The 13,843-nt window shown below is 38.8% G+C and overlaps 1 protein-coding gene across 4 annotated transcripts in view; it reads left to right on the forward strand.

The window, feature by feature from the left end:
• Positions 1-13,843, forward strand: part of MACROD2 (mono-ADP ribosylhydrolase 2) — an 877,957-nt gene that overhangs the window by 505,293 nt on the left and 358,821 nt on the right. For all 4 annotated transcript variants that reach the window (XM_086460841.1, XM_086460839.1, XM_086460838.1 and 1 more), the window contains exon 6: positions 9,522-9,643. In XM_086460841.1, coding sequence (XP_086316967.1) covers positions 9,522-9,643 — 122 coding nt within the window. The remainder of the gene's footprint in view (positions 1-9,521; positions 9,644-13,843) is intronic.

Below are 13,843 nucleotides of genomic sequence, written 5' to 3' on the forward strand. Positions count from 1 at the left end.
AGTGTTTGGATGCCAGTATTTGCATCCTTGCTGTCTTTAAGCAATGGTCTCACTGATTTCGGTGGGACTGCTCCCAGGCTTGAAAGCAGTTTGCAAGCTCAAAACTGTAAACGCTGTATTTTTTGCTTATGGGGAAAATACAGTAGCCACTATATAAAATGCAATCCTGTAGCACGGCTTACTTGTCTCCTCATCTCTGTCTTTTTAAACTGGGAACATGTTTTTTAAAAAATATTTGGTGGTTTCAGCCTTCTTGTTTCTAACTTTCTCCTTCATCTACATCCACTCTGCTTTGAGGAGTGATAAATGGTACTAACAGCCTGCTCGAGGCTCTCCTGTCTGTATTCCAAGAGCAGTGAGTTTGTGGCAAGGGAAATACTAAACTGTCCTAGCATTGTTTGCTAGGTTTGCAGTGTTCAAACTTTAATCAGGCTGATTTAGCTGCCAGTGGTTTCTTTAGGAGATATGTGGAGAGCCTGTAATTTTGTCGTCTTTTTTTAAGACATGCAAAATTCTTACCAAAGCATCTCTTTTCTACTGTGAAGTTTATGTAGATAAGAGAACTGACACATGAAAAATATGTGTTCAATTTTTGGACGTGGAAAAAGTTATTTTATTCTCAAGAAAATGTGTAGAAAAAGGAAATGAGTGTGGTAACTTTTGTAATGTGCTGCCATCAAAGAATAGATGCACCACAGTGAAGCTATGGATATAATAAAATTTTCCTTGAAACTTTAAGTCATACTTTATTGCCTCTTTAAAGAAGCCCATAAAACTTCCTATTAAGGAAACAATTCTTTCAGTCTGATTTTTAAAAACCTGAAGTGGTTTTTTTACCTGAAGTGATCTGATTAAAAAATTTGTATCCCTTCACTAGGCAGATAAAAACGGTGCTGGCAGTTTGCTCTCATTTCACCTGAGGTTATTCTGCTGCTAATGTGTGATTAAGGGTTGTTTAGTTTGGCCTTCTGACAACTTTTTGCTATAATCACTGGTCCTTTCAAATGAAGATCAGTGTTTTGTAAGCTTTTATGCTGATATTTTTAAATCCCATGTGAAGGATAAATAATTTGAGTGTTTCAATAATTTCATGAAGGGAAAGAAAGCCTTGAAGTATTGGCACAATGAGCCCTGGTTCTGACACTTGCCCTGCAAACAATCTGGGGACCTGCTTGTATTCAAGACCTGGTTCAAGATTTCCCATGGCCATGGCAAACATTACATGTTGTGTTGTGAGTGTTTGGGGTTTTTTTGTTAGTCCTTTTGCTGTAGTTCTCTTGGGATGCCTTCCTTTGTTTCAGCATCCTTGCAACAATCTCAACTGAATCATAAAAGGTCATTTAATAAGAAATGTTAGTAATGTTATCAAAACAGAATATAAAGGGCTTTTGCAATAGCTTGTTGTTAAATTATTAGAGCACTCTGTAGAACTGTTTGGCACACAGAAGAAAATGGAAGAATTTCAGTTCTGAGTGTTAATCTTTTCTGGATAAAACAAGTCTGGAACTATGTTTTGTGATGAGGCTGGGGGGGGGGGGTGGTTTGGTTTTGTTTTGTTTTTATTTTGGGGTTTTATTGGTTGTTCCCCCCCACACCCCATAAAGGGCATATTGTACATTAACTGTGCAATGCACCAGCAGAGGTAACTAGATCAGCTTTAACAGAACTGAGTTGGACACTGAAAACAGCCCAAGTGTTTTAAGGGGTCTGTGCTTTGAGAAGCTGAAAGCATTAGCTCATTTCTGATTTCTGTGTCCCTGTAATGAATCCAATTCCAAAACTAGAACTGAAGTTAACTTAAACCCCATTTGCATATTTTAATGACTTGATTTGTGTTGCATGTTTTTTAGGGTAATATTTGCAAGCTTCTCTTTTGAATCAAGAATCCAGTGTGGTTAAATGTACCTTATGTGGCTAGTGTTGTATCCTTCATCATGCTGTGTATTTTGGTTCAAAATTTTTGTGGAATGGCAGACTGAAACTCTCTCTTACTTAGTGCTTTTAGAATAATCACTCTCAATTTAAGGCCAAACCAGTTTATTTTTGAGTGCTGAAAAGCTGCCTGACTGAATTATTAGATGAATTAAAACCAAACTAACTCCCAAACATCTTTTGCTGTTCAGTAGAGAAGTAAAGAGAGAATCTTTGTGGGTCATGCTTTCCTGCATGTAGCAAACATAAACCAAAAGACAGATTAAGGCATCTTTGTCTACAGCCTTGTCCACTTGTAAAGAATAATAGTCAGGGAAAGGTGGAGAGCATTACTTGGGTCAAGGGGGTCACTTGGTATGTGTTTCCCAAGCCACTCAATGAGAATGGTGCTTGGGCAAGCTCCTCTGCTGCTACAGCAAAATGAGGTTTGCTGTAGTGTGATGAGGGCAAAATCTGCTTGGGCAACATAATTTCATTTTGTTGGTTTTGTTTTCCTAGGTATATCAAGGTCTTTATTTGGGTGGATGATTTGTAGAGTGGAACAAGGATAACATTTGAGCATTTCTGCTGCAAATTCTTCAAGTTCAGATTAAAAAAGAAAACAGAAATAGCAAGTCACGGATGTCATAATTTCATGTTAAGTCATGTTTTCATTTAATGTTCATTTATATCACATCATGTTACGAATAACCGAAATAGAGCCGTTGCCTTTTAGCTTTACATGTAGGCAATTATTTCCATCAAAGTTGTGGGGCCGTCTGTCTAGTCACTGCTTTGATATCTGTCATCATAGTACTAAATTGCTTTGTAAAACCTATTACTTTGGGATATAGTATAGTGTCTCTTAATTGCACCACTTGCTTCTCCTGTCTGAACAGAACCTACTTTTGTTTCTGATGTTAATGGCGAGGCTCTGATGGCAGAGCGATGCTGTAAGTTCATTGACGGGAGGGGAGCTGCTCTGGAATTACGCAGGCGTACTTGGGCCTTGTATTTTAAGACTGGCACGAGTGCCAAAAAGGCTTGGGTTTTGACTTGTGTGACTTAATTCTCTGGCCGGCTGTTGAGGCAGTGGTATAACCGTTGTGAACAAGCTCTCTGTGTTCTTTAGCTTCCCACGGATGCCGAGCGATCGCTCTCTGCTAAATGCTGGCTATTGAGTGCAGACTTCTGTGGCTCCCCAAAGGATCTCTTGGCCTTGGCAAATCCTTCGCCTCTCCCTTTGGGAGTATTGTTTTCTGACTGTCTCTGCTGTCTCATACTTAAAATGTACACCTAACCCACAAAGAGGGATGCTGGTTAATCATTTACAATAAACGTATTCTTTACCTTTTTTTGGGCAGACAATGCTATTTAGGTGAAAAATGGCTTAAATATTTTACATGAATGACTTCTAGGTATCAGAGCTTTTGCAGCTAATGAAACATTTTTTTGGTTCACCCAAAACAGTTAATTAATCACTGAAGGCAGCTATAAGAGGTAGAAACTTCAGATTGAGTAGTATTTATTGCTTCAAGCCTAGAAAACTAAGAAATGTCTCTTTAACTTCTGATAAATGCAATATGTATCTATATAAAACAAATAAATACTACTGAACTGAGGAGCCCTGTCATATGTAGTCGTACGTATCATTGCATGATCTATAAACGATGTCATCTTGCATTTAAAATATTCAACACTGCTAATCTAGTTTTGGAGACACATATTAGTAAATAACTTAATTAGGCTGTGGTCCTGAGGGGGAATTCATTTAAGCTGAACTTAAATTAACAGTTGTTTATTGCATACTGAAAATGCACATTTTATGTGCAAGTGTATGTAACTAGAAATAGAAAATTAACAAGTCGGACAAATGGCGGGCAAATGTATACCAAAGCGTTAGGTTACATGAATTCGTTAGAAACAGGGATATTCAGTACGTACGAATATCTGGAGGTAATTCCATTTCCCACCAATTGAACCTCAGCTATCCCTTTTCAGCACCAATATGGTAGGTGTTTATTGTGTAAATCAACTGGTAAGATTTACAAATGGAGCCCTAAATGCTCTGAGTTTTTGTCATTTTTTTTTTTAATTCAGTGGCACACGCAGTGCGGTAGCTTCCTTCTTAAAATTCATACCATTCCTGCTGTGATGGACAGGGTACAGCTTCATTATGCAGTTCACTAGATGGGCCGATTATGGCTATGAATGCGTGAATGGTGTGAATGAGAAAAATGAGTAATTGATTCTAGCTGTGGTCGGCTGGTTCATTAGCGGTGTGAATACGCCACGCTCGCGTCTGTAAGGGGAGAAATGAGAGTAACTTATTTGTACTTTTCCAGTTGTTTGGAAAAACTCATAATGCTATTATTTTTGCCATCTGGTGTCACTTCTATGAGGAGCAAGGGAAGAGTAAATTACATGAAAAGTAAATCAATCCTTCAAGTTGGTTTTTGAAGCACAGTCACTTCTCGTCATTCTTTTGCAACTGAAAGTTGTGTTTTGTCTTTGCCCACGCCGCTCTGCCCTTTCTCCGCAGCAATGTAGATAAAAACCTTGTGTGACAAATAGCATGTTAAGATGTATGGACTGACTTCTTTACTAAAAAAGACCAGGGAAAAGAAGCCTCATTGGCCTTTTTACACATAGAGTTTGTGTCCTGTAGCAGATATAGTTTCATTTTTGACTACCCTACATGGGAGTTTGAGGGGAGAGTTACTGTCCTTTTAAAATGTTGATTAAATGCACAAATTATATTTGTTTTCACTGGGGGTTAAGTAGTGACAAGGATGTTTTAAATGCCCAAGCACCTGTTATACCTCCAGATTAGTTTGTGGTTTACACAAGATTCACTTGTCTGCTTTCATCATAGTGCACCAGGGAAAAAGAAGAAAAAACTGAATGAAAACAAACAGAGATGATGCAGAGGGTGCGTGCACACATATCAAATCAGGGTGTGATTGTCACAGGCCTTGCTTTGGCCACCAGAATTTCTAACCAAGTTGCCTGAAAGTCAGATAACCAAAAAGAAAGCAGCAGAATGTATAGACTCTTCTTGGATCAACCATGAATTGCAACACAAATCTTAAAAAAGCCAGTGTAAAAATAAAATGGAGCTTTGGCCCTAAAGGGGCTCCAAAACATGGTTGTACAGTGTAGTTCTGTGCTGATGCTTTCTTTCAACCTCCCCTACCTTCTCTTTGGAAGCATTTCTGTAGGAAAAAAATATCTCCTTCTCTTATAAATATCACTTTAAAACTAAGCAGCTTCATTAGCTTTAAAAGCAGTTTGATCCATTGCTGTGGCCCAAATCCCAGATGAGAATATACCTTCCTCTGGGTCTCTCCACATCGGTATACTGTTAAAAATGTGAGCAAACATCTCTGCTCTGTGCATGCAGGGAAAGTGATTTACGAACATGTGGATTGCAGCTTTCTTTTCAATGAACTTTCTTATCAATGTGGTTGGCTGGAAGACTGGCCATGGTAAATCAGAAGCTTCAAAGCAGTGCTGGGAGCTTCATTTGACATAAAAATTAAAATGCTACAAATGGAAAGTGTGGCATTCTCTGAGAGCTGACTGTTCCCAGTTTTACTGTTTACCTGGTTTTGAAGAACAAAAAACCACATTAGGGGGGACATTTTCAGGAAATGTTCATATCCCTTGCTCCTGTTTGACCTCATTAAGAAATGCTCAGACAGCAAAAGGATGCGGGAGCTCCAAGAGGGAACATGAGCTGTTTGCTAGCAGGGATCTCTACCAGGCTTTTCCAACCAAACTAAATCTTTTTGGAGTTTCTCTGCATTTCTCCCAGTTTAAAAATCTGTAAGTGATGAGGCCAATTCTGTTTCATGCTGTCAGGCCTCTGCATGCACAGTGTATCTTCAGCCTGTCGTCGTGCTCATCCCAATGGCTGGCACTCCCATCTGCGTTGCACTCTGCAGTTGGTTGGCCTTCTCCTGCGGTGAAACTCATCCCCGCGCATGTCCTGTGATGATCCTTTACTGTTGTTGAAGTCTGACCTGGAAGTAATGTTTCCTTCAGAAGGGCTGTGAGTTTCTCTAGGGTGGATGCTCATTCTAGCTGCTAGTAAACTGGTGTGGAAGTTGCTAAGTAGGGCTTGCACATCCATGTTTGTCCTCACCAGCGGTGCTAGAGCTTTGCATTTGGGGCTGGCTGCTGTAGTGGGTGGCCAGAGCAGCAGGGCAGGAGTTCTGCCCCTTAATTTTCTCATAGACAAATGCCTGTAGACCTCCCCCCTCCAGCACACCTGCCCTCCTCCATCCTCTAGCTCCGTGGCATACAAATTTCTCTGGCTCTGTGCAGCTGGGGGTGGGGGGGGAAATGTGTGAGCAGAAAGGAAACTTCATTGTGACAGACAAGCTGGAAGACTGACACATTCTTTGTAGATATATTAAAAATAAATGGCTCTGCTTCAGCCTGTGAAGTCTGATCCTCATATATTAACTGCAGGGGCTGGGACAAGGGGAAAGCTGTTTTATTTTCTGCTTTGTTTCCTTTAAGCCTGTATAAAAAGTTTTGCCTGCCAGCAAACCTCAACGTATTGTGGAATAGCTGGAGCAGAATAATGTCTAGTTTAGGCAATGTGTGGACACACTGATTTTATTGACAAGTACAACAGTAAAATTATTACTTCCCTGTTCATCTGCTGACCATGAAACACTGACATATTATTAATGTTGCTCTGCTAGTAAAATCTTACTGTATCATGTGTTTCAGGATAATAATATGCCTAAGAAAAGCAGTTTTTGCCAATGATATGCTGTAAACATTTCCAGTAGTTTTGGTATTTTATAAACCAATTCATAACCATCTTCTGTGTCCTGTCTAAAGAGACACCTGTGAGGGGCTTGTAAAAATTAAAACATAAAAGCTAGTAACTGCATTAAAGGTTACCTAGTTACTTGGTATCTGGTACAGCGATAGAGGGTTGCTAATGAAGCACCATGAAAATGCTAAATCAGGAAGTTCTGAAAAAAAAAAAACCCCACATTTCCCGTGTATTGAGCCGAGAATTTTTAAAATTAGTGTTTAATAAAGGTACGGAGTTAAACATTTAATCAGTGAAATGCATCTAGAAATTATACCAAGGGGAGTATTATACAGGAAGACCTAAGCAAGAATTTGGTACCTGAGATGTTCCTTAAAACTCCTTCTTGTTGTTAAGTAATAAATTAATAATTTCAGCCATTAAGCTTCAGCTTCTAAGCAGCTGCACCTTGAAATGCAAGTTAACTCAGCCTTAGCAGAAAAAGAGAAATCTTCTATAAGCGTCTGTCTTTTATTCATCTGTTACACTTCCTTTTTAAGTTGGTTTTATAGTCATTCCTTTATTTGCTTGTTGGCTGGTGGATGTTGTGCATCACAGTACCTCTGATCTTAGTGCCTGTAAATGTAAATGACCTTGATTGAGATCAGATTCGCTAGTGTATTCCTTCCCCCTTGGTCAGTAATTGCGGCTTGCCTCTTCCAAAAACAAAGAACAAGGAGGGGTGGGGAGGAAGTCAAGAGAAGCTTTTTCTTTCTCTGAAGTTGCCAACAGTGAAGTGCCAACACTTCCAAATAGAAACCTTCCTTGGAAAGTTTCAACCTGAAGGAAACTGCTGTAGTCCCTAACATTGTGATTCTGTAAAATGATGGTCTTTCCTAATGGAAGTACTCACATAACCTTATTTCTGCAAGCAGAAGCAAATTTTAAAGTAGCTATGCTATTTTTTTTTTTCTAGGTCATGATAGTTCTCAGTTTTATTGTAGTTGCTAAAAAAAAAAACTCCTCTCTGCTGGGTGAAACCATTCTGCTAGTTTCAGTCACCTGCTATCATCTGCTTGTCGTTGGACAAAGGCTCCACACCTACCTGATGGTTCAGCTGCCTGAATGCTGTAGGGAGGGTTTGCTGGAGTTGCTGTCTGGCAGCTGTGACATTCAACAGAAATGATCCAATCTGCCCATCCTTTTCCAACAACTGGAGAAAATTACTGTGATCAAAATGGAAAGATTTAGTTAACCTTTTATCTACTTCTCAGTAGGCTGGTTTTCTGTAGCAATTGGGAAGTGTAGCTCTTGTGGGTTTCGGTTTCCCATCACAGCCAATTCCTCTGTGTTTCTGGCTACTGGGATTCACTGACATGCTCTTATTTGCTGAGTTACCAATACTTTCTGGCTAAAGTAAAGAAAAATTTTGGAAATATTCAAAACATTATGCTTCAGCACATAAGTCACCTTTAAAGTGACAGAGACTAGGACTTTACAGATGATGTCTGGATTAAAAAAAAAAAAAAAAAGAAAAAAAAAAGAAAACAAAACCCCTACCGCATTGCATTTTCCATTTTCATTTATGCTGTGCTATAACTTGGAGGGAAATAATCAAAGACAGCTTGGACAAAGAAGAACAGTGTGAATTCTGTAGGATTTGTGAATAAATTAAAATATTCTGGAGTGTAACAGCAGCAGATGTTGCTTGGAAACCTGTCCCATATGGGACAGAAATCCCACCTAACCAATGGGACCAGTGGTGCTGCAGTTGGAGGTGTTGGCCTAATCCCTGTTTGTGGCAACATTGTCAAAAATACTGCTTCTGTTTATTGCTGCTGTATATTGTAGGGGATGATAAGGAAGGAGGAAAAAAAAAATAAGGGATGTACTTGCCACCATAACGCGTTCTGTTGTATTCACACGTGCTACAGGAGACTACAGGACAATGGTATTTGAAAAGTAAATGTGCTTCCTACTAGTCAAGTGTGGGGGGAAAAAATAAAATAAAAAATCATGATGCCTTTTAGTTTCTAGATTTCTTTTCAAGTTTGGGTTTTTTTTTTTTTAACTCCAGGCTTTTTACCTTGTTTTTTTTATAGAACTTTAGAGGCTTTGAATGATTGCAGCATCTGATTTTGATGCATCCAGAGGCATCATACTTAAGATATTCCTTGATGGTACTTTCTCTTTTTGTTCATTGTAAATTTCTTCAAACAGAGTGTTTTGTTTTGTTGCATGGTATCTCCATCTGGCCTGATGTGAGAGGAGAGCACATTCTTTGAATAACTAACATGTTCATAGGTCACAACTTTTCTTCCCTTAAAATGGTTGCTGAGAAAAGGCTTACTAGATAAAAAAAGATGACCTGTGTATTGCTATCAACGTGCTGAGGTTTTGTTTGGTGAACTTTCCCAGTGAGTATACCTTCAAGGGTTGGGAACAACTGTTTTGAAGTTGTAAATATTTACAGTTGTACAGCCCTGAAGATTTAGTGTTTATGAAAACATTTCATCTATCCTGCATGTGGATTGCAGCGCACGTATAACAAGCGTTTAATGCATCTTTCTCATCTTTTCCTTTAGTCCAAATACTTCAAAATTTAGCCTTTACTATTTTTCACAGATGTAGCTTTTAATTATCACAGATGTAGCTCATTACGTGATTTCCAGTTACAAACATTTTTTTACAATATTATTCCTACTTTTGTGTCTAGGTACAATACCAGAATGGATTGAATTGTGATATAGTAGTTCTGCAGAGTCATGACATAAGTAAAAAAACCCCAACATAGCATCCCTAATTTTTTTTTATCTTATTTTTTTATTTACTGCAGATGTGATCCATACTGTTGGGCCAATTGCAAGAGGCCATCTCACCGACACTCATAAAGAAAACTTGGCAAATTGCTATAAATCCTCTCTGAAACTGGCAAAAGAAAACAACATCAGATCAATTGTAAGTACTCTGTGAGAACATGTTATTTTTTCTAGTGTGGACCTTTGTTTCCCTACTGTAGCATAATTATAATGGTAGGCTTCCAGAAGGATTTCTTGCTGTATGTGATGTGAAAAGGCAAGAAATTAACTATTATTTGGCCAAAATAGTTGCTAAAGGAAAGGGATGTGCTTACTTTAGGAGTTAGGGAAAGTTTTCCTGGTAGTAGGGGTATAAACAACTGTCTCATTAAGAAAGGGAGGGAACTGTTCCCATGGCTCATTCTTATGTTGTATTATTTATTTAAAAAGACCTAAGAAGCCACTGGGCAGGAGGATAACTGCATGCAATATTGCCTCCTAAATAGCTGAGAAGTGATTGATTTGTTGCTTATTCTGATGGTTAATATTTCTTCCTAAAAATAAAGGTATTGGTCAAGTGACACTGTTTATAGCACCCTCTCCCCAAAATCAATCATAAAATAGCTTGTTATGTGATACTTTACTGAATTATAAAGCTTCTTTGATTGCTTGAAATACATGTTACACTTTTGTACCTCAAAAGGGCAGATTTTCAAAGTCTACGGAGAAAAGGAATTGTTCCTTCTCCAGCTCTGGAGCTTTGATTCTGCAGCTCGAACTGCTGCAGCTGATGTCTTTAGATATCCATAGGTTATATCCCTATATGTTTAACCAAGAAGGAAGTTATCACCTGGGCCTGACTTCACACCTTTTGGGTCATTTTGGCTGGTTGTGTGATAGCACGTGTTCAGCAACTTAGAACACACGTGCTTAGTCTAAAAAATGTTATCTGGACCAATGGTGTTATATTAGGGTGAAATATTGACTAAGGTAAAGCTATTAACATTGAAAAGTTGCAAATGAAAAATAAAGCTTTTTGAGGAGAGGAGGCGGAGAGGTGTAGGGCTTTTAGCCCAAGTTAGATGCCCTTCACAGTCAAACCTGATGAATATTGCTTATTTCTTTCTTGTTGGTGTAAACTGTGCTCTTCACACTTTTTCTGCTAATGAAATCCTCTCTGTACTTCTCCGAACAGTGTCCAGTGAGCCCTCTCTTTGCCATTATCCAGTCACGGAAAAAGAGAGGTGGTACCTAATTTAGTTGTTACTTGATTTTTTTTCTTTTTTATTTTAATGTTAGGCACGTAAATAGAACTGAAAGCAACCTTGGGGGGGGGGGGGCATGTTTTGAACTGCTCACTGGGATTGTTTAAACATACAAGGATGTTTCTGTCCTGCTGTGATTCTCAATGGAGCCAGTAAGATCTCTGTGCTGTTGCTCCTACATTCGTCCTTGTTCCTGCCTTTAGGCTCTGGGTGATTACATGCTGCTTCTGGGCCATTCAGGTTAGTGAGAATAAAGTTCCTAACATGAAGGGGGAGAAAAGGAAAAAAAATGATGAAATGGTGTAAAAGAAGAATATTGAAATAATAGGGGAAAAACTGCAGCAGGCATTGGTCAATGCTGGTAATAGTTGCATCTATAGGGATTCTGTAATTTTAGGACATTCTAGGTGGTGGCTTGATGTTTAACATGGGATGGTGAAGAGCGGCCATACTCACGGGTTTCATGAAAACTGGCCTGATGTTTCAGTAAGAAAAGATGACCATGGGAGAAATCATCCACAGATTATTTCCTTGCTGGTTAAGAGCTGTCAACTGTGCACTTGTTTGAGATAAAAAATACTCAACACTCAGACTTGCAGAACACAGCTGCACAAGCTGAATAGGAGCCAAGAGCCATTAATTGATACCAGCATTAAGAAGCTTAGCAAGCAATATGGATTTTAAAGTCCACCTGACGGATCATGGACTGTTCTCAAAAGCCCTAAGTTCTGTGATTTCAGTGATGCTTTGGGAAGTGAAGGCTACTTGAGTGTCTACCCTAATGAACAAATCAAGCCTGAGGCAAAGTAAAATGTATAATTAATTCAATTAAGGAGCAGTAGGTTACTGTGAGTCTGAAGAAAAGAATACAAAGTGCAAGTGTGTTTCACAAGATCCAGTACAGCAGATATAGAGGGAAAGGAAAGAAAATTAATCAAAAAATCTCCAGACTTCTGAGGCTTGCAGAGACTGTGTAGAGAGAACAGAAGTACTCAAATAGACAATATCTGAGTGCGGACTTGATTATGGCAACAGATGTATTTTTAATAGGGAGAAGACAAATGAAAATTGGAGGGGGGAGGCAGGGGGAAGGTTACCTGTGTAAGATAAGGAAGAGAAAATCAGCTGTAATGACTGATGGCATATTTTGATTGCTTCTTTAACAAGAAGGTGAAGTAAGTATGGGAAAGAGGAAAATGAGGCATTTAAAAATAGGTACTCAGTGAAAACAGGAAAAGCAGTATTCTAATGACATAAATAAATAGGTATTGATAATATCAAGTTGTAGTATACTAAAAGAATTAAGTAAACCAGAAAGCATCAGAGTACTATCAGTTGTACTGAGAAGGAAGCAGGAAGACATTAAAGGATTGCTACAACATGAATGTGTTACTTATCTTCAAAACAGAAAGGACAGCAAGTCTAGAAATTAGTACAAAAAGAGGAAAAAACCCTCCACAATTCAATTGTTTTGAACATGAGTTGTGTCATAGGGATTAGAATTGCGGGAGGCATTATGAATGAAGAGTAATGATGAATGGCAACGTATCAAGTTGGACAGAAGTGCGCAGGGTGACTCAGGGTGCACCACTAAATGCAGTTTAATTTAACATCTTTATTAATGATTTTTGAAGAGTACATAAACAGCTCATTAATTACATTTACGAATGATACTACATTAGGCAGTGTTGCAAACACTAGAAAAGGACAGAAATATATGACAATTGATTACAGAGCCTGCAAATAGAATCTCATCCAGCATCCACTACGGCACCAGAAGGGAGTTTTTGCCTCCACTTCAGTGGAAGATAGGTCAGAACCAGAGCTGACAGCTACAGTGTAACTCAGCATAGGAAAAGATGAAGTAGCATATGGTGGGGAAAAATAACCCAGTTCGCAAATAGTCAAAGGGAGAAGTGTGCTGGAAAACCAGCATAATGAGGAAATGGTCTTGAATAATAAGCCTCAAATTAGATATACTTATAGCAGTCATTTCTTTTGTTTCAGTATTATGTATTGTTGAGGTGCCTCCAGAGAAATGATGGATGCCATAGAGGTTGTAGTTTCTGTTCAAAATGGACTGGGGAGAACAGGAATAAGATTCAGAATAGATCAAAACTCGCTTATACGTATGTGTACGTAGATGTTTTACATACTGAGGAAGGGAAGCAGTGAACTCGAAATACTGTGTAAATTGTGAGATGCAGCTTTGTGGCAGGGGAGAGAAGAATGTCATTGTGTGTATGACAAAATGGCAATGAAATGGTGTAGCCGATATTATTTCGGGTTGAGTTAGCATCTGAGGTGTCCAGGCATGAATGAGAGCAACTCTGTGCTAACTCTTTGGGGAGCACTGAAATCCCATCTGAAAATGCTATAATCTGTGTGAAAAAAAAAAAAAAAAAAAAAAAAATTGCAATGGGTAAAACCAGAAATGAGATGAGGGAATATAATGAAATGCCAGTCAGCATGATTGCCAAGGTTCATAATTCACCAGCAGCCCAGCCATGGACAAGGATTTGCATATCTATTAAGGCAGAAAGAAGAGCCTCAGGAACAAATTTGATTGTCTGCAGGATTGTTCAGAGAAATCAAGCAGCCTCTGACGTTTGTCTCCCTCCACCCATTTTCTCAGACCTTTTATGTTCCGTATGAGGTTTCAGATGCCGTATCAGCTATTTTCATACAGGAGTGTGTCTCTCTGGTCATCTGTTCCATCTATCTTTTAGGTTGCTAAAGTAAAGTTTATGTTTGTGTTTGTACTTGTTATCTGGCATTCCCAAACACACGCATCGCTTTTTCCTCCGCACTTGTTTGCGTAGCTGTGCCCACTGTAGGACACTTGAGCTGCTCTCTGACTATTGGTGTGGTCATTGGTGCTGGGTGAACCTTTGAGTTGGATGAGTCTTATTTATACAATCCTCTGTCTGGTTAAGAGGATACTTGGGACATTGTTTATATAATCTCCACTTAACTTGGTACAGACCAATGGGAGAAAAAAAAATACTTAAGGTAACACAAGGAGTTTATTTTAGGAGTACATAGTTGGCATTTAAGCAAGTCAAGTTTCTTAAATGTTCAGAATAATTTCCCAA

Source organism: Leptosomus discolor, chromosome 2, assembly GCF_034619465.1.
Source record: "Leptosomus discolor isolate bLepDis1 chromosome 2, bLepDis1.hap2, whole genome shotgun sequence".
Classification (NCBI taxonomy): Eukaryota; Metazoa; Chordata; class Aves; order Leptosomiformes; family Leptosomidae; genus Leptosomus; species Leptosomus discolor.